At 39.6% G+C, this 21,988-nt stretch overlaps 1 protein-coding gene across 7 annotated transcripts in view; it reads left to right on the forward strand.

Annotated features, from left to right (window-relative positions):
• Window positions 1-21,208, forward strand: part of ZFPM2 (zinc finger protein, FOG family member 2) — a 457,190-nt gene extending 435,982 nt beyond the window's left edge. For all 7 annotated transcript variants that reach the window (XM_072774198.1, XM_072774199.1, XM_072774200.1 and 4 more), the window contains 3 exons: window positions 10,770-10,976; window positions 14,345-14,569; window positions 17,663-21,208. In XM_072774198.1, the coding sequence (XP_072630299.1) occupies window positions 10,770-10,976; window positions 14,345-14,569; window positions 17,663-20,154 (2,924 nt within the window). In that variant the 3' untranslated portion in view covers window positions 20,155-21,208. The remainder of the gene's footprint in view (window positions 1-10,769; window positions 10,977-14,344; window positions 14,570-17,662) is intronic.
• Window positions 21,209-21,988: the final 780 nt, after the last annotated feature.

The raw sequence follows: 21,988 nt of genomic DNA on the forward strand, positions 1-21,988 counted from the left end.
ATGTTGCTGCATACGGAAAAAAAGGCATTAATCAACTTTAAATAAACAAGTGCAAAGATCTATCTAACAACTATGAAGTAGTTAATACATTTTTAAGCAATTTTATTATAGAAAGGAGGTCTAAAAGAGTAATGCTTAATTATCTGGACTCCTCTGTGCTGGGCTCCCTTTTGATTGTATTAATGAAGCAGCTGGCCCATTGTTTCCCTTTAATTCCTCTATTGTTTTAAGAATATGTCACAGCTCTTTATTCTTTTATCAGGTGCTGTGCAGGAGGATCCACACAATACCTCATATTCCTACTGTATTTGCCAATGCACAAAGAAACCTCCACAGCGGTTTTCAAAGAAGGGGCACACATAATTTATAAGTTCTATTCCTTGCACTACTCCACTGTCAAGAATTTCAACAGTATTGGATTTGAATTCATTATAAAATTTGTATTAAACAATGTGGCTACGTATAGATATACATACTGTGGTAATGTCTAAAGCTTGAGATTTAGGCATTAACACGTACGGTGTTGAAATGGGGCAATTATTTAGCTTTTAGGGAGTTATTCTGACCAATTGCTTTCCGGTTATGAAAAAATTAAATTTCACAAGTAGGCATCATATTAGATTTGCAAATTATTTAGTACAAATAAAAGAAGTTAATGACCAAACAAATAAGTATCCTTGTTTCCTCCACCTCCATAAACATAATGTCCCTTTGTGTTTGTGTGTGTGTGTGTGTGTGTGTGTGTGTGTGTGTGTGCTGAACAGTCCATTTATTCCCCTAGATAAAGGATTTAATTTACTTGAGTGTACCCTAGAGGTACCATTCTGTAGACCAATATGTAATATTTATTAACTAAACTCTGATCATCAATTGACTATCTTCTTACACACATCTTATATCACATGTGTGAAGGAGATAGGTTTTTAGATTAATGCAGAAATATCACTGTACATCTTAAATCAAAATGCTGTAGCAATTTAGTATATGATAGAACATTTTGTTGCCAGAGCTATCTAAAAATGCTGGTTCATTTATATGTGATTACTTTTTCTCCAAATTTCCATGAAAATCACACAAAAAAAACACCCCACCCATGGTAAAGTCTCAAAGGTGTGATTCACATAGACATTCTCTTTTCACACATGTGGGTTTTTTTCCTTTGTTTTCCCTCTGTCAAATATCTGTATTTTGGAGGCTGTTTCACTGATTTTCCCCCCCTAGAATTCTATCTCTAATAAAGGCAAGTAAGACTTAATGACTTAATGTCTGTAGTAGAAGTTACTAACTTCAACTTTTAATATATGCTTAGGAAAACCATTAGAATAAATTACTGTAAACCACCAATTTCCTTTTGTATTGTTAGATTTGTGTATGTATGTGTATGTGTGTGTTTAGCTTTAAATAAAGTTTCAAACTAGTATCCCTATCTATTTGCTTAAGGCTCCTTATCCTTCTACATATTGAGGCAGAGAAATACAAAATCTAAATGTGATTTAATTGGTTCAATTTGCTGTATATTTTTATGCTAAGCTTAGGTCCGTATCTTGATGAGCCCAGATGTAGTCACGCTTGAGGTTTACAGCTTCACGTTGCTTGCATTTCCTTATTTTTACAAAGCAAGCGTCTATCAATCACACAGATAAATTAGAAAGAAACATGTATAGACATAACACATGGAAAAGATTTTTCAGCGTGCTATGTAATTATTAACCTGATTTTTACTATTGTAAGAAGCCGTGAATTGCAGATAGCATGGACGAAGTTAAATGCTTTTATACTGGATACATTTTGCTTATACAGAACTCTATAGGTATGGTCGAACAATATAATTGAAGCTTTGTCAGCTCTGTAACCTAGCAACAGATAATACTGTTAGGTTACTGAATTGCTCCTGGTTGACAAGTAGGGAGTATTTTTGTGTTTATCATGTTTGCTAATGATGGGCTCCTTTCCAAAAGGCTTGTCTTAATCTTAATTAGAGTTTATCAGCAGAGGTCTGCATGACATTGTGCAGACACTGATTTCATAAATAATAAAAAGTGCAAGTGAAAAATTTGGCAGGATGGAGAGATATTTAAGGGCACTGCTTCTAGTAAGAGGAGCGTGGATTTCCAAAATATAATCGAGTTTGAACTGTGACTTTATTCTTTATTATTGAAACTTGTAGTACACTTCACTGCAGTTTTGACAGCAATTATGAAAAAAAAATTTATAAGCTTCCTGTTAGGAACCATGTCTGTTTGCACAGGAACTTTGATCATAAACATTACTTAGAACAGTAAGTACATGGTTTTTCAAGAATGTCAAGGTCTTAGTGGTTATTACTTTCTACGGAACCTTGAATGTATCTGTCCTTTTTTGTGAAGGGAGTGGAGTGTGGGTGTGGAGACGGGGAAGAGTGACTATGTTTGCAGCATAAGAGGCAGACAAAGAGAGGATCCTAAAATAACCTTTCCATTTGGTGGAAGCGAAAGAGGTATCAGATAGCTGCTTTAGTGCCTGATGTCGTTTGATAAAGACTTCACGCAGCAGGAATGTGATTTTTTTTTCGCTCTGGTTTGTACAGTATGATCTTTCACAGGTTTTATTTGCGGGGGGGGGAATACAATGTGATTGATCATTCCTAATTATAAGTTACAAACCTTCAAAGTAATAAAGAATTAAATGTTATAAAATTGAGTGTAATTCACAAATATACCAAGTTCCTAACTGGCTTTTTCAATTGAAAGGTGATGCTAAGTCATTACATCCTTGCTTTATCCGTCTTTCCTCACCTTTTCGCTTAACACTCCCACATATGTCAAGTATTAAGAGGACGGGGGAAATTCAGAGCTGTTTTCAGCTGCCATTTTCTGAGATTCAGACTTTCCCTACTGGATTGTTTGGACCTCTGTATTTGATTATCAAGAGACCTCTGTTCATAGTGTCTCACTCTTTCTATCCTATACAGACGCAGGCAGCTCACACTTATACCAGTGATTCTTAATGCTAGAGGCACTTGAAGCCCTCTGGAGAGCTTCTAAAAAATAATGAAGCTCAAACATCACTCCCAGAGATTTTGATTTGACTGATTTGGGGCTAGGACTTGGAAATCAAGTGTTGATTAAGAGCTCCCAGGTGAATTGACTGTGTAGTTAAGATGGCCAAGTCGTGCTCCATGGTTATGTGCAATTTTGATGCCCTTTAGAGTCCAGCTCAACTTGTAATTGAAATAGGGAGTTGGGCAAAGGCTACATTTGTATTTAATACTACCAAGTGACTTTAATATGTGTGAAATGTTTATTATAGCACTTGGCACACAGTAAGTGCTTTCTAAGTGTTAGCTATTCTAATTATGTGTTAGTCTTATTAGAAGGTAACCTGGAGTTACTTCCACCTGACAAATATGGACATTATGCTCCAGATCCTGGCTATGCACTTAACAGTTATATCTCATCACTGTGTAATCCTCTTGATGCTGTTTCATAAAGTGAACCATCTCATTTTTTATTTGGAGAGATAACTGCACTCATTGCTCAAAAACTTAGTGATCAAGTATGGCACAATGTAGTTAGCGAACATCGGAGGTCACTGACTCCTCTGGGACACCTGGTTTTTCCAAAGTACAGCATCTAGAGCCAAATGGCCTTGTCCAAATCCCATCCTTCATACCTCCCTCCCTTCCTCCAATTCCCCTCTACCTGTGTGACCTTGAACACCTTACCTACACTTTCAGACTCATAATGTCACAGTAAAATGGGCATAGGTAAAATCCACCTTACTGTTTTCTTCGGAGAAATTAAGATACATGCATGCAAAGCACTTAGCACCTATGTAGCACAGAGAAACCACTTAATAAATGTGTGATTATTACTATTATTAGCATGTTGGTCATAGAAGCTTAAAAAGTTGCCCATAACCTGATGATAATCATCTACAGGTTGTCTAGCCTAAAGCTGTCATTTTATATGAGGTAGGTAAAGCAATTCTCCAATATCACTCAGTAACTAATCATCAAATCAGGACCAGAACTAAAGTTTTTTACCCACTGACCAGTCAAGTACTGTTTCTTGTCCATCTTTGCACAGAGGACAAATACATTTTCAGGGACTTCAGGTGATAGCCATGTATTATTAACATGTAATCCCTTTCACCAAGATCATTTGCTCTTCATTGCCTGTGCAAAGAAAGCCGTGAGTTTTATCAACTAAGCATATCTATTATTGCCACATATGTGCCCCACCCCTTTACATAATTCTATTTGTTTTCAGATCAATATGCCATTAGTTTTGATTCATATATTAAAAATGTACCTGCTTTAAATCTGGTGGCATTAAGCACACTATGCATATAAAAGCCATAGAAAACATCCTTAAATTCCATATCCAGAGAGAGTTAACAGTAACGGCTCCATTGGTGCTCTGAACACAAGCAGAAATCCAAGTTGTAAAAATCATCAGGAGCTATATCACTCACAATTTTCAAATCTACACAAGGATCCAAGATTCATTCAAATGAATGCAGTTAATGTGGCCAAATACAGTCAACTCCATCTTAGCAGCAACTTCATCCCTCTAGGGATTGAACTTTCAAGATGCTTTATTTGTTAACATATATTTGCTAGGAAAACTGAAAGGGGAAGTGACCTTACTCTGTTGTTTTAAACCATCTCCTGTGGAAAGCACTTTATAAAAGTCAGATTCCTATCTTTAGCTGTGGCTAAAAAAACTTGTGTAAATGTTCGAGATTCGCAGTGGTGGTTTTTAGTGAAAATACAATGCTCTTATTTTTTCCCGATTTTTTTATTGTGGTAAATTATATATAACATTAAATCTACTATCATAACCACTGTTAAGTGTACAGTTTAATGGCATTAAGTACATTCACATTGTCCTGCAGCCATCACCGTGGTCCAATTTCAGAACCCTTTTCCTTTTGCAAAACTGAAACACTACATCCATGAAACAATAGCTTTCCATTTGTGCCTCCCCAGCCTACTTTTGGTCTCTGATTTTGAATACCCAAGTAGCTTACCTTATTGTAAGTGGAATCAGAATCGTGCAATATTTGGGGTTTTTTTTGTAACTAGCTTATGTCACTTATAAAGCCCTCAGATTTCTTCTGTATTTTAACATTTGTCAGAATGTCCTTCCTTTTTATTTTTATTTAATTTCCTCCATTTTTAAAGCTGAATATTGCATTGTTATGTATATACCACCGTTTGCTTATCCATCTTTCAGTGGACACTTGGGTTGCTTCCATGATTTAGCTATTTTTAATAATGCTGCTATGAACATAGGTGTGCAAATAGCTCTTAGAGACCTTGCTTTCAATTCTTTTGAGTATATACTCAAAAGTGGATTTGCTGAACATAAATTAATTATATTTTTAATTTTTAATGAACTGCCATACTGTTTTCCATAGTGGCTGCACCATTTTACTTTCTCACCAGCTGTGTACAATTTCTCCACATCCTGGCCAGTACTTGTTATTTTCTGGGTTTTGTTTTTGTTTTTTTGATAGTGATAGTCTTATTTTATTTTTTATTTTATTTTTAAAGATTTTATTTATTTATTCATGAGAGAGAGAGAGAGAGAGATTGAGAGAGAGAGAGAGAGAGAGAGAGAGAGGCAGAGACACAGGCAGAGGGAGAAGCAGGCTCCATGCAGGGAGCCCGACGTGGGACTCGATCCCGGGTCTCCAGGATCGCGCCCTGGGCCAAAGGCAGGCGCTAAATTGCTGAGCCACCCAGGGATTCCCCTGATGTTCTTATTTTAAAGCCAATGTAACAGGGGCACCTTGGTGGCTCAGTGGTTGAGCGTCTGCCTTTGGCTCAGGGTGTGATCCCTGAGTCCTGGGATTGAGCCCCCTCCCCCCCCCCCCCCCCCCGCATGGAGCCTGCTTTTCCCTCTGCCTATGTCTCTGCCTCTCTCTCTCTCTCTCTCTCTCTCATGAATAAATAAAATCTTTTTTAAAAAAATAAAAGCCAATGTAACATTCTCTGATTTGTTTCCATTGCACATGAGGTCAGTAGAATGAAGACACCAAAATAAGTATCAGCGTGATTTAACATTTGCATGCACTCAGATTGTTCCTTAAGACAAATACTAAGTAAGGCCTTATATTCAATTAAGGTAGATATAGAGTTGACCATATCTACCTTAGCTCCAAAAACCTGAAGGTGGGAAACTGGTTCTTCTGCTGCCTCAGTCCCATGTCAGTGCTAGAAACTATTTCTATTTCTAACTTGTTAAGATACAGTATGTGATTCATGAATGGATGCAGCCTTAGTCTTCTTTTCCAAAATGGGTTCGCTCTCTCCAGTGAAGCATAGATACATTTGCTCATGGAATCCACAGGCTTCTCTTTTCTTTCTGTTGAGATTCGTTTTCTTGGATTTGGCAGGACATTGAGAAATGAGAATAATAGTCTCAACCAGGCCAAATGAAAAGGATACTCATTGCCAATTATATAGCACTTATATGTCAGTTCTTAAGCTTTCACAAATATTGGCTTATTTTATCCTCAAAATAACACTATGACTTCAGTACTACTATCAACATTCCCATTTCCAAGAATGAGGAAACTGATCTGCAGAATGCTTAGGTGATAAGTTGAAATCACACAGTAAGTGGCAGAGCCAAATCTAAGCCCTGGCAGTGCAGTTCCATTGTCCATTCTCCCTGCAGATGGGATTACATCCCCAACCAGCAATCACCCTTGGAATGTCTTACTGGGATCTATGATTAAAACCATGTTACAATTCTTGACATATATCTCTCCCTGTAAATGACTTCCTAAGGTTGAATGCTCTAAATTCACCAAAATCAGCCAAACAGTGTCAAAGAGCCAACTCTTGACTGTTGCGGTGCTATTCTCTTGGTTCTTCTATAACTTTTCTAAATACATGCTCTCTATATCTTTAAATAATCCGTTCTCCTCTACTCATATCTTAATTGTTGAGATTCTCCAAATTTCAATCTGTTTCTTTTCTTTTCACTCTGTAGTCTTCCTGCATTACCACATCAATGCAAAGAGCATCCACAGTCATTTAGAATGTGCTGATGACTTCCAAAATCTTTTTTTTTTTTTCCCTGCAGCCTTATGTCTCCTCTAAATTCCAACTGCCTCCTAGATACATTCATGCTGAAGCCCCTCAGGGACTTCAGACTTTACATTTTCAAAGCAAAAGGCATGATTTCTGCGCATGCACGTAAACTCACATACATACAAGAAACAGGCACACCTGGTCTTTGGAGTCAGACAGACGGAGGTCTAAATCATGAATCTGCCACTGGCCATGTGCATCGCTTTGGGCAAGTTAGTTAACCTCTCTCGGCTTCAATTTTCTCAATTTAAGAATGAGGAAAATATCACCCACTTCACAGAATAATTGACAGGATTAAAACAGATGAAATACATAAACCACTTAGCCTATTAGGTCCAAAGAAAGTGCTCATAATTAATAAAATTGTCTTGTTGTCTGTGTAGTACCACTGTTACTACACCAGCTTTACTGCCTCGTTGATGGCATCGCTGCCGTCTAGTTTCCCAGACCAGGACCTTTCTGTTATTTTCAGCAGCCTCCTTTCTCTTCTTCATTTCAGGAAATCAGCCCAGTTCTTTCTTTTGAACTTGGCCCTTTTCTCCCTCACAATTTACCTAGTACAACAGCCTTTAAATGGCCCTTGGGGTAACATGTCCTGTCCATTCCTCCCCACCCCTCCCAGTTTACTGGCCTCATTACCCTAAGATCTTTATTCTGGGAGAGAAAAGCCTCTTTCAAAAATGTGTTCATTTATTCACTCAAATAAATGTATGCCATCTCCCCACCATGACGAGCCAGACACAACTGTTTTTATGTTACTTTCAAAGCTGTCTTGCCCTGCTCTAAACTTTTTTGGGGGAGGAGGCCCTGATATGTAATGTGGCAGGTGCTGCAACTCTCACCACGGCGGACTGATTTCAGGTTACCAGTGTGATACCCACTAGCACATAAAATTCCTGACAATTGGGCATTGTGCCCTATGATCCAGTATAGGCTGGTGCAAGCACACCCCTGCCTGTGACCAACACTTTCTCCCTCAGGCACCCCCGCTCCAGCAAGGTGGCCTCTGAACCATTATCAGAACCAATCAATCCCACATAATTCCACACTTCCATGCATGCCCCTTTCTCTGCCAGTGATGATTGACCTGTCAGGTCCCCCTACACATACTTCTGCTATTTTGCCTTTATTTGTCATGAGTCAATAAAAAAGTCACCTTGGATAGCTCGCCTGACTCTCCCAAGAAGTGTCAGTTTCTCCCTCCACATTGTTTTGGGCTTTAGGGGGTGACACCCACCATGTGGTATTGTCATTCATCTGTCTGTATGTGTGCATTCTAATTGTTTGTGAAGCCCTGGAGCCCGCCTGGCACACAGCAGGGAGTTCAATGAATAGCTGATGAATGAACGATTTGAGAGATTAAATCCTAAAACAACTGACTTCCTCATCAAGTCTACACGGTACATTTTCAGTCTAATTCAGCCTTTCTAAAGGATATGCTCTGACTAAACCATAAAATAAGATAAAATGATAAGGATAGTAAGATATGAAACATTATTCAGTATGTCGAAAAACATATATCATAATTGCCAGGCTCTTTAATCATGTAGAAAAAATCATTTTTTGCTTAATTTTCATTGCACTTAATATGCCTAAGTTTTCTTTTATTTACTTATTGGATCATTCTGGCTCAGAGTTTGAGCACAGGTACTCCGAGTCATCCTGCAACATAGTTTACTGCTGGGATAGACATTAGCTATGAGTGGTACCTTCTCTAAAATCTTAATTTCTCCTGGGAACTGGAGTCCAAACCTTCCCTTTTGTGAAATATACCCACAGCTGGATTTACCAAAAATGTAAATGTATCAAAAGGGGTAACATATTACCAATAATGCAAGTCATCTCAGTTCATCACTGAAATCCAGGGACTCTGAAAAAGCAGGCTATGAAGTAAACCAGAACTGTCGCGCCTTGCTCTGCCCGCCCCACCTCTCTATTACAAAGACTCACTTAATAAACTATACCCTAGAGGAAAGATAAGGTGCAAATGATTACCTTGTCTACAGCTGTAAGTAGTTTGGATCTGTATGTACATCAGAGGAGGCATAGCTGCTGAATGCAGAAGCCTTCCGGGGGGAAGAATCCGCACTGGCAGGCACACCGCCACTTAGCACTTTTCTGTGCTCATCTGCTTCCACAAAGATGCTGTTTAGCTTCTATCCGTGTAAATAAATAAGTCAGCGCCAAAGCGAATCTGTTTTTCAATTTTGCTAAACTTGGGATGCTTTCAGATCCGTTAGAGTCAAAGTGAAAAAAAAAGTTGTTTTTCCAAGCCTTTTGGTATATTTGGGTTTCACTTTCGGTACTTTTGGGTTTTACTTTGCAACTTTCACACAAATTCGAGATAGGTAAACTTAGCTTTATTTTTCACAAACAGGTACTGTCGTGGATGGTGCTCTGTTTGCTTACCTTTAAAATGTAATCAGCTGGTGTAATTAACTGTCTGAGGTCTCTCTGGAAGTGTCCCGATTCTTCTGTGCAACTCAGCCATATCGTGTGCTGTTGTTATCTTTTCCAGCATATTTTTACCACAAGTTGTTTAAAAACTATGATCTATTTAAGGATGGGGAAAATGAAGTGCAGTTGAAGAGACAGTTATGCCGAAAGATAAACAGAGCAATATTACTTATCAGAATGGGTACAATTTTTGCTCGTTTAATGAGTACAATATATAGCTTTGCAATATATATACAATGAGAAAAAAAGCTTTATAACATATCAAGTATGCCACATTATTTCAGGCATAACTATATAGGATACATATCTAGGTCTGAGAGTGTAGATAACAAAATATAAGTGCTTTGCCTGTCTAAACATGTTAAATAAATGAGCGTACGCTATCACAGTTCCAATACATTAGAAGATGTACTTGCATAGTTAATTTTCTTTTTAATGCACCACACGTGATCATTTGAAGTGCAGAGCCAGAGTATATATCTTACTATTTGAAGAAAGAGTTCTTTTCATTTAAACAAATCTTTATTTAAATAAGCCTTTTGAAAGGGATCTGTGCCATATCTTCTTTTCAGGAAGTTCAATCAGGGTATATGGAGATAAAGAAGCCACATTATAAGGAATATTATATAAGTAAAGATCACTAAGCAAAAAAAAAAAAAAATGGCAGCAGACATAAGGAGAGCAAAACTAGCTGAACTGTCATTTTAACTTCCTAGATTTTAGGAGCTTTCGTGTACTTTTGTTTTGTTTTAGACATGTAGGTATTTTGGGAAGAAGAGTGTGGGAGGGAGGGAGAGAGGGAGGGAGGAAGAAATAACTTCTTCTATAAGGTACAGAGAAAGTAACTTCAAAGGCTCACCTGAAAGAAATTCTGCAGTTGGATCCCTACCATGCCTCTCGGTAAGCATGGGACCATGTAATAGACTGGTTAATGATTAAGGCAAGCCTCAGATGGCAAACGGTTCACAAAACTCTCCACAGATTAATGTCTATTCTTGGTTCTTAGTCCTCTCTTACTATTGGTCACTGAACAGTTCATTTAATGCAAGGAATACGATTTTCCACCTCGGAGGGAAGAGGAGTACAGCTGTTGTCTCCATCAGACACTCCACCCCAGTGGAAAGTGATGTGAAAACCTGAGATGTTCTTGCCATCAACCCAGTGTACAGAGGCTCGAGCATCCTATGTCAATTTTCTCTCCCTCTTTCCTTTCTCTTCTTAATAGGGGGTCAGCTTTGGTGCACAACGACGAAGGCCATCTCTGAGGGTGAAGAGCTAATTGCCTTTGTGGTGGATTTTGACTCAAGGCTACAAGCTGCCAGTCAGATGACTCTTGCAGAAGGGATGTACCCTGCACGCCTGCTGGACTCAATTCAGCTGCTTCCCCAGCAAGCTGCCATGGCTTCTATTTTGCCTACAGCTATTGTCAATAGTAAGTGCCGAGTGCAATAGCCCAGTACAATAGCTTTGTAGTGCTGATGGGTATTTATGGGAGGAAAAAAAATGTCTACTGACAGGCAACCAGGGACAGACTTTTTTCTCCAGTGTTGTGATTTCATTTTATCTTCCAACTTTAAGCGTGTGTGTGTGCTCGCGCGCGCGTGTGTGTGTGTATCTGCGATGGCTTCTCATGGGTAATATGAAAAGAACACTTCAATTCATTCATTTCAGGTTGGATTCTTGAATGTCATGCACACACACAAAAAAAACTGACTTTCTAAACTAGTTGAACAACATTCAAGGCTACTTAGCTGTGAGAGGTCAAATAGCTTTCATGGATGCTTCTTTAATAGAATAACTATGGTATTTCGTAAGGGCTATAGAGTTAAAAACTTTAAAAAAGGAATATATAAGAAATCAAATATTGATTATAATATTAATAAAGAGGAAGGAGAGCCTGGGTAAATCAAGACATCAAGACATCAGCTAATACAACAACAAAAACAAACAAACAAAGAAAACCTTAGGAAAATAAAGAAAAATACATATAAGCTGGAGAATTCCATATATATATGGAGAATTTAAAAATGTGCTCTTGCAAATATGCCTCTGTGATTATATTTTGTTAAAATGACGAGTGAACTTAGTTTGTATTCCTTGAGCACACAAAGTGACACTTTATGTGACAAAAAAAAATCAATGGTCCAGGAGTCTCCAGGTCTGAGTTCTAGACTCGGCTCTGCTTTCATCTAGCTCTGTGAGAAAACACGAATAGCAGTCACATATTCAGAGGAGAGTAGATTCCAAAGCCAGGAGTGAATGACGTATTGCATTTAATCAAAAAGGTCCCTAAAAATTCCTAAGACTCTAATGAGGCAAAAATACAGATACTATAAAGATGTCTTGATATTTTAAAAATAGATAAATATTCAAGAATAATTATGTTCTTGCTGTCACAGTAGCCTTTAAAGAAATTCTTAGGTATATCTGGCATTACTCTATAATCCAGACACTAGATCCAGTGTACCCAACCCAAGGTAATATTTTTGGATCTCTTTAATATAAATATAGTTATTTTCTTTTACTGGATCTTTCCTTTGATTCAGTTACTTGAAATAACACTGGCCCAACGTGAATTTGAGGCAAAAGGATTTTCTCTTACCAGGGACATTAGGGATACCTTATATTATTGTGAAGCTCCAAAGTGTGAATGTTATTTTTAATTATATTTAAGATTATACTCTGCTTTCTGTAGCAGGATAACTATTGATGCCAAATAAATCAGCATAGATGCATACAGCCTTTGATCTCATTCTGAAATGAGATAATCACTTAAAACTCATCCTGTCTAAATGGACACCCGCAATATGGCCCTCTGAATCATGTATGGATGGGAAGAGCTAAATGATAAACAGTAGCATATACTTTTGTAATTAAATTTTATTTTGAAACCTGTATTGTGCTTACTATCCTTACTTCTCCACTAGAATTTGGTCCTCAGTTTTCTCCTTAACCCCTTCAACGCACTCTCCCTGAGCCATCTCCTTCACCATCATGGGCTCCATCACCAACTATGTATTAACCATCCACAAACCTTACACACAGCTGTTTCTTCTGAGTTTTAGACCTCTGCCATTGCCTCTCCCATGTCCCTCTGTATGTCTTTTTTTTTTTTTTTTTGCAGTTTTATACCTTTATTTGACAATCAGCGATTAGTTCTCATCCACATTAACAGTCTGTAGTCCCTCTGTATTTCTTACAGAAATATCTAGTCCCACATATCTAACACGGCCCTATGCCTTCAGTTTGCCTGGATTAGTCCCAATTTCCAGTGTTACCTGGCGTCCCTCTGATTGGTGTTCCTTTCACTATAAACTGCCAGCTTTGCACAACACTGAGTCAGGTTTGGTCACCTATACCTGTCCTTGCTTGGACTCTGTCATCTGCTCTCTATAGAGATGAATGAAGCCAATACAAAGAAATGCTAACAAGAAGCCTGGGCATTGAAGAGACCTTACCTTCCACTCTAGCATCTAATTGCAAAGTAGTTGTCATCTCTCCTAGTCACTTCTACTTCCTCAATATGACTTTTCTTCCTCTGTGGCCCCCTTACACTGATCTGGAAGAGTGTCCCCACTAGGTTCCGATCCTAGTTCACCCATGGCAAGTTGCTTAATCTCAGTTTCCTTACTTGTAAATAGATAAAGGGGGAAAACGTAACATGGAGAAATTTTCCATGAGTAAATACATAAAAAATACATATCCTAGTGTGACTTACAACTCAAACTCTGTCATATTTCACTTAGCTTATTGCAGCTGCCTTCTCCCAGTCATGTCTTCCTTCCAAATTCACTACCTTTAAAAACTCTACTGTTAAGATTCTATAATATCTAATTTTGCCCATCTCTTGCTTAAAATGATTCAATGATTCTCCATAATCATCGAGATAAAAATCTAAACTTCTTAAGAGAACCTGTGGGGTCTTTGATCATCTACTCCTGTCTCCTCCGACCTTATCTCTTCCAGTCTCCCATCATACCTCATGCCTGGAATAGCCTCCAACCTTCACCCAGTCCCTCTCTCAGGCTCCCATGCCTTCCCCAAGGCTCTGCCTTTGGCTAGGAAGACCCAACCCTCTTCACCTGACTTGCTGAATATCATCCTTCACAACTCAGCTAAAGCATGTCATTATCTTCCCTATGAATCCTTCTCTGACCTTGTACTTCCTCCAGTCCTTTCACCACCCCTCTAGTCTCTCCTCCCACCCAAAGCACTCCTCAGATGCCTCAGAATGGTCATTGTAGCCTAATGTAATTATCTGACTACTTATTCCTCAACCCCAGGAGACTGTAAGACCCTTAATGACAGCCTTTTGGTCTTTCATTTTGTTTTATACCCAACTCCACATAGAGTCCAGCACATAGTAGGCATCCCATAATTAATTATTAAATGAAAAATGATGTCAGGAGTTGGTATCAGGGCTAACTTTAGTTCAGCTCTCAGATCCTTACCTTTTAGTCAATCAGATAAGCTGATTCGCATTGCTGTTTATACAAGCCCATTTTTCTAAACCATAAATACATTGTAAACAACTTAAAATTAATCTCCTGTGCTTTTAATGTCGATGCCTCCTACAATACCACTTTCTGAAATGTCTGTGGGAAGGTAAATTGCATTGGGTATAACATTTCTTTAAAAGCTTAGTCCTGTGCTGTGGGACAAGACTGTACTCATCACTGTCTGGTTGCCTAATTCAGAACCTGAGAGCAGTCTCTGAGAAAGATTGAAAGAAATGTCGCTTTACCCAGGGTTGGTTCCAAATGGGCAGCAGCTAATGTGTCCCTGTGTTTTCACCTTCAGAGGATATATTTCCTTGCAAATCTTGTGGCATCTGGTATCGGAGTGAGAGGAATCTGCAAGCCCATTTGATGTACTACTGCAGTGGGAGGCAAAGAGAAGCTGCCCCAGTGTCAGAAGAAAATGAAGACAGTGCTCCTCAGATTTCCAGCCTGTGTCCCTTCCCACAGTGCACCAAGAGCTTTTCAAATGCCCGAGCACTAGAAATGCACCTGAATTCACACAGTGGTAAGTGGTTCCCTTGTTTCTTCTTTTGCTTCAGGAGACTGTATTCTTTCTCTGCATACATCCATATATTCATATATGTAAATATATATAATTCTACATCTATCCAACTATATTGATTTTTAAAGTCAAAATCAGACCTGCTGGACTAGCTGATTGTTATTTTAGGTCACTTATACTCACTATATGTATTCTACTAAAAGAACTTGGATCTTAATTCTTTCCAAACAATTACAGTGCTCAGATTGCAGGCCAAATCATTTTTTTTTAACAGTACAATTTCAGAAATAAAGTCTCAATACCCTTTGTATATTGTTATTAGTATTCATTGATTTAAGTGTCAAGTGATCTTTGCAAACTGACCATACTATTTCCCACGTGGTATGCAATAAATAGTAGGTACATAAAAATAAGTATTTGCTGAATTGAAATAACACTGTTATTTTGATAGATCCAATTAAAATCATACTTGAGAGAAATTAATTTTTAAATATGAATCTATAAAATGCTCTTGACTTCCAGAGCATGCATAACAGCTTAGGTGATTTATGCTTAGTTTATGATATAAAACCACTGTTAGTATGTTTTTAAATTCCTTAAGAAAAATTAGACTAAAAAACAAATAGTTTTGTTTTTAAGCTCACTCTAACAGCAAGGTGGCAACTGTTCGGTTTTACTTTAGAATTATATGCCCAGTTATTGTTAGTAGGATCACATAGCATTCTAATTCATCTCTATATTTTTAAGGAACTTAAGTTAATCGAATGTACAGAACTATATTAACTCTTGATACCTCTAGGAACATTTTTGAACAGGACAAACAAGATTTGAGCATCACAGTTCTTTAGGACCCATAACACAAAACTTAGAAGGTGCTTCTGGGTGATTCCCTTTACTGTTTTTTCTTGAGTTGAATAATTTAAAAAACTGAAATAGGTGCTGAACTTTAAAAAAAGCCAGCTCCAACCCCAGTGCCCTAGTACAGTATAAGCTTTTGTCTTGGAACCTATAAAAATAGGCAATTTCTTTTCCAGTTATTTTTTTTCCCTTTCCCTACAAATGAGCTATCTTTATGTAGGTGATAAAGCAGAGGAATCAGATACGGGTCTGTTGTCCCATGGTGAGTAGCCAGCCATTCACAAAACAAAAACAGAGATGATCTTTCAACTAAATAGAAAAATAAGCACTGGATCAGTTAAGGAGAAAAGGAGACAAGAGTAAGAAGTCCCCTTTGATTACTATAGGACTGTTTTTTTTTTTCTACCATATTTTCAGCTTATAAATAAAAAAGGCAATTCTCAATTTTGTCAAAAGTGCAGAGAGGGGCACCTGGGTTGCTCAGTGGTTAGCGTCTGCCTTTGGCTCAGGTCGCGATCCTGGGTCCTGGGATCGAGTTCCACATCAGACTCCATGTGCGAGGAGCCCGCTTCTTCTCCCTCTGCCTATGTCTCTGTCTCTCTCTGTGTCTCTCATGAATAAATAAATAAAATCTTTTTTTAAAAAAAGTGCAGAGAGCATGAGCCATACATGATTTAGCCATCGACCAACAAATGGGAACCAGAGTTGACCTTAGTGAGTGAAAGTGTCCAGATCTCAATTCCCATACATAAGGAGATGAGTTTTCCCCATAACAACCAAGCAATCCTCCAGATATCAAGTGGGTGTTCTACAATTTAACTCAATTCTGATACTATCACCTGGAGACAGCATCAGAGTCTCCAAATTAAGGGGTCAGCCCCCTGCCCTAACTTCAGGTGCCAGTAGAAAGCCCAGGTTGTTACCTGTGCTTCCACCAACTAGCTGTAAATCAGAAGTTGATGAGACCCCCTCTTTGGGTTCAATTAATTTGCTACAGTGGCTCTCAGAACTCAGGGACCCATTTACCCACTAGATTACTGATTTATTATAAGAGGTAATGACAGGAACAGCAAGGTGGAAGACATGCCTAGAGCAAGGTATGGGGCAAAGTATGAGGAGCTTCTTTGCCCCCTCCTAGCCTGTCGCTCTCCTGAAGCCACCTGGGAAACTCTCTGAACCCCATCTTTTCAAGTTTTTATGGAGGCTCAGTACATAAGCAGGATTGATTAAATCATTGACTATTGGCAATTAAACTCAATCTCCAGAGTTTGGGGAGGGGGCACTAAAAGTTAAAGCCCTCGAATTACAAGGTTGGTTCTCCTGGCAAGCAGCCCCACCCTTAGGTAACCAAAGGGCTTTCCAAAAGTCGCTTCATTAACAGAACAAAAACACCTTTATTACTCTTATCACAGGAAATTCTAAGGATTTAAGGAGCTGTGAGCCAGGAAGCCTGGTCAAAGACCTAACATATATGAATAACCAAATATGTATTTCTTATAAATCACAACCTCACAATAAGGTTTCCTCAGCAGTAATTGGTGATATTCAAAATATTTTATAACTGACCAGGAACAGGCTGTGTTCAGTCAACACGGATGTCGATCCTCAATGACTGTTATTAGTGTACTGGTACCTACCAGCTGAATATCAGCCTTGGATAGAGATAAACCATGTTCAGCAAAATTAACACATAAAATTCCAGATTTGTACCAAAGATAAATTAGGAGGTTATTAATTACTTTACCAAATGGTTCCTACTTGGATTATTTTGAATAAATATCTAATCTAGTGCACAGAGGGTTATTTGATTTGCACACAGGTTATCAATATCAACTCTAATGTATGCCTCCTTCTGTCTAATGTAGAGTATACAGTTGTAATGAGAAGGTTCTTGGATTAGAAATTATAAAATCTGAGGTTTGGGCATGGCTCCATCATTTAATAGCTTTAATGCCATAATCAATTCCCTTGATTTCCTTGAATCTGTTTCCTGACTTGTAAGATGGAGACAATGAAGACTGTCCCACTGTGATCTGATAATACACTTGGACGTGCTCTGGAAACTATGAGGTATTATTACCCTGATGACACCTGGCAAAAGATATCACAAGAAAATAGCTAATGTCACACATGAGATTCTGAAAGATTTCAATTCATTCCTGCTCTGTAAAGGTTTTTATCATTAAAAAAACCCAATGCGTGTGGTTCTCAGTGGTCTTATTTTGTATGTCTCTCCAGGAGTGAAAATGGAAGAATTCCTCCCCCCTGGTGCTAGTCTAAAATGCACCGTCTGTAGCTACACTGCTGATTCTGTGATCGGCTTCCACCAACACCTGTTCTCCCATCTCACTCAAGCTGCCTTCCGATGCAATCACTGCCACTTCGGCTTCCAGACTCAGAGGGAATTATTGCAGCACCAGGAGCTCCATGTCCCTGGAGGCAAACTTCCCAGAGAAAGTGATATGGAACACTCTCCAAGTGGAACCGAAGACAGCCTACAGCCAGCCCCAGACTTGTTGACCAGAAGCGAACTCCCCCAGAGCCAAAAGGCCATGCAGACTAAAGATGCGAGCTCTGACACAGAGCTGGACAAGTGTGAGAAAAAGACTCAGCTCTTTCTCACTACCCAGAGACCGGAGATACCGCCTACGACAAATAAACAGAGCTTTTCCTACACAAAAATAAAGTCTGAGCCCTCTAGTCCAAGACTCGCCTCATCTCCAGTTCAGCCTAGTGTTGGGCCTTCTTTCCCCGTGGGCCCTTTCCTATCTCAGTTTGCTTTTCCCCAAGACATCACAATGGTCCCTCAGGCTTCAGAGATCTTAGCCAAGATGTCTGAGCTGGTACATCGGCGACTGAGGCACGGCAGTAGTAGCTACCCTCCGGTAATTTACAGCCCCTTGATGCCCAAGGGGGCTACTTGTTTTGAGTGTAACATAACATTCAATAATTTGGACAATTATCTAGTGCACAAAAAACATTACTGCAGCAGCCGATGGCAGCAGATGGCCAAGTCCCCAGAGTTCCCCGGTGTTTCGGAAAAGATGCCTGAAGCCGTGAGCCCCAACACTGGTCAGACCTCCATAAACCTCCTCAACCCCGCTGCTCATTCTGCTGATTCTGAGAATCCACTTCTTCAAACATCCTGCATCAATTCTTCCACCGTTTTAGATTTAATTGGGCCAAACGGCAAGGGCCACGACAAGGACTTTTCCACCCAAGCGAAGAAGCTGTCCACCTCTAATAGCAACGATGATAAAATTAATGGAAAACCTGTCGATGTGAAAAATCCCAGCGGCCCCTTGGTGGATGGGGAGAGTGACCCAAATAAGACGACCTGTGAAGCTTGCAATATTACCTTCAGCCGGCACGAAACCTACATGGTCCACAAACAGTATTATTGTGCTACACGCCACGACCCTCCGCTAAAGAGGTCTGCTTCCAACAAAGTGCCTGCCATGCAGAGAACCATGCGTACCCGCAAGCGCAGGAAGATGTATGAGATGTGCCTACCTGAGCAGGAGCAGAGGCCTCCCCTGGGCCAACAGCGATTTCTGGACGTGGCCAACCTCAGCAATCCTTGTACCTCCACTCAAGAACCCACGGAAGGGCTAGGAGAGTGCTACCACCCGAGATGTGACATCTTCCCAGGAATTGTCTCAAAGCACTTGGAAACGTCTCTGACGCTCAGCAAATGTGTCCCCGTTTCCAAATGTGACACGACTCATTCCAGCGTTTCCTGCCTAGAGATGGACGTGCCCATAGATCTGAGCAAAAAGTGTCTGTCCCAGTCTGAGCGGACCACCACGTCCCCCAAGAGGCTGCTGGACTACCACGAGTGCACCGTGTGCAAGATCAGCTTCAACAAGGTAGAGAACTACCTGGCCCACAAGCAGAATTTCTGCCCGGTCACGGCGCACCAGCGGGGCGAGCTGGGCCCGCTGGACGGCAAAGTCTTCCCGAATGCAGAGAGCGAGCGCAGCAGCCCGGACGTCAGCTACGAAAGGAGCATAATAAAGTGTGAGAAAAACGGAAACCTGAAGCAGCCTTCCCCCAACGGCAACCTATTTTCCTCCCACTTGGCCACCCTGCAGGGCCTGAAAGTCTTTAGCGAAGCTGCTCAGCTCATTGCCACAAAAGAAGAAAACAAACACTTGTTTCTTCCCCAATGCCTTTACCCCGGAGCAATAAAGAAGGCCAAGGGAGCCGACCAGCTGTCCCCGTATTACGGGATAAAGCCAAGCGATTACATTTCTGGTTCTCTCGTCATCCATAACGCTGACCTGGAGCAAAGCACCAACGCGGACGGCGAATCTCCCAAGGGCCTGGCTTCCTCCAACGGCTGCGCGGGGCCGAAGAAGGATTCCCTGCCGCTGTTGCCCAAGAACAGAGGCATGGTCATCGTGAACGGGGGACTGAAGCAGGAGGAGAGACCCGCCGCCCCCCCGCAGCAGGAGAACATTTCCCAGAACCCTCAGCACGACGATGGCCACAAGTCGCCCTCCTGGATCGCCGAGAACCCGCTAGGCACCAACGAGAACGTGTCGCCTGCCATCCCTTCGGCCGAGGAACAGTTGTCTAGTATAGCAAAGGGCGTGAATGGCTCTGCCCAGGCGCCCACCAGTGGGAAATACTGCCGGCTGTGTGATATTCAGTTCAACAACCTCTCAAACTTTATAACCCACAAGAAGTTTTATTGCTCATCACATGCGGCCGAACACGTCAAATGAGATGACTTCATGAACAGACACCAGTCACCTTGGGTACCCGTGTTTTAGGATGTTGTTCTACCCAGTCCAGAAACAGAAACAAAAACAAAAACAAAGCAGAAAACAGAAAACAAAAACGGAAGCTGTTTGAATTACATCTGGGCAATCAGGAGATCGTTCATTAAGGCCGACTTGAAGACTTACGGTGTAATTCCATTACAGTCCATTAGTAAAGTGTATTATTGGTGCCATTTTCAAAAAGAAATTAATTTATTTTACCAGCAGTATTCATAGCTGTGGTTATGTTATTTTTTATTTAAAAACTTTATATTAAAGTCATTTGTAATGTTATTGTATAGTTATTGTGTAGCACATATGGTTTGCACTGTATAGTAGCTTTTAAAGAAAATAGTCACGAACAATACAGAAAAGCATTTTAGAAATAGCTTCAAAAGCACTTGTGTATCTTGATTTCTTCTTCTATGCTGTTGCAGATATATGTAGATGCTAAAATATAACTTGCAAAGATGTTCTAAATACACGTGCTCTAAGTTCGCCTTAAGATTTCAATTCTTGGATAATCAGGCTCTGTTTGCACTTTATATTTTAGCAGATACAGTCTCTTAGTCACTAGGCTTTGCATTTGTATGTAGCTGTATGTTTCTGTCCATTTTCTTAATCTTAAACATGTATGTTAAATGAAGATGGCAATTTTTTTCTTGTATAGTACTTGTATTTTCTTTCGCTGATGCGGCTCTGTCTCAATTTTTAAACCTTTGCTGTTAAATGCAATACTTTATAAAGAATGAACAAAATTACTGGAAGCAGTATTGTAAGTAATGAGGTAGTATTAATCAGTTTTATCTTTTGAAAGGCACAGTCTAAATCGAAACCCTAAACTCAATGCTGCAAGTATGAATTTAATTCATATATAAGATCTATTTAAATATAAGAGTAGCAATACTGCACCTGGTGATCACAAAGATAATGTTCTACTTCTGATAGAAATAATTTCTCAACAAATGTTGTTACTATGCATGTATATGGATGGAATAAAATTCCAGATTGTTGGAGACGTTTGGCATACTTTTTTTCTTTAAAATACAAAGGAAAGTCTTAGTTATGAGAATAGGTTCAAAATAGCACTGAATAACTGAATATACTATATGTGTGTGTGTGCATATATGTGGTAACATGATGGCAAATCAATAGAAGCATAGATTGACCATTATATGCACCTAATTAATATAACTTGTATTAAAATGAACAGGAGACTCCAAACTGTGGAACTAGAAAACTTTTCCGTTACAGTTTTGTAAAATGAGCACTGTCTTTCTATTCTCTACCCCCCAACCACCACCACTGTAGCACAGAAAAAGAACAATTCCCTGTGTCTGAAAGGCTTGCAAAACCTATGCACAAGAATTGTAACAAATGTTGATCAAATGCACCCAACTTTTAAGTGAAGTTTACCAGAGAGAGAGGTATGAAGAGATACAGCCAAGTGATTCTGATGAGTAAAGACATACAAATTTCATGCCTGCAATTTGCAAATGACCCATCTCATTTGTACATTCCAAGGGTTTGCATGTTGACGGGGAATGGAGAACAGACAACATGAGTCAGGTCATGGAGGCCCTAATGGGATATCCAGAAGGGGTTGAGGTGTGGGTCAGTGGACAAGATGGCACCCATTGCCAATCAAGACAGATTGCAGTCTACTGCAGTTTTAGAAACATCCTGATCTGAAGAGAAAATTACCTCATCTGTGGTTAAGATGTGCTATTACTTGCCCATATCGGATTTGGTAACATAATGAACATAAGAAGGTGCTAGCCCAAATGTAACATAAATT

Source organism: Canis lupus, chromosome 14, assembly GCF_048164855.1.
Source record: "Canis lupus baileyi chromosome 14, mCanLup2.hap1, whole genome shotgun sequence".
In the NCBI taxonomy this organism is placed as follows: Eukaryota; Metazoa; Chordata; class Mammalia; order Carnivora; family Canidae; genus Canis; species Canis lupus.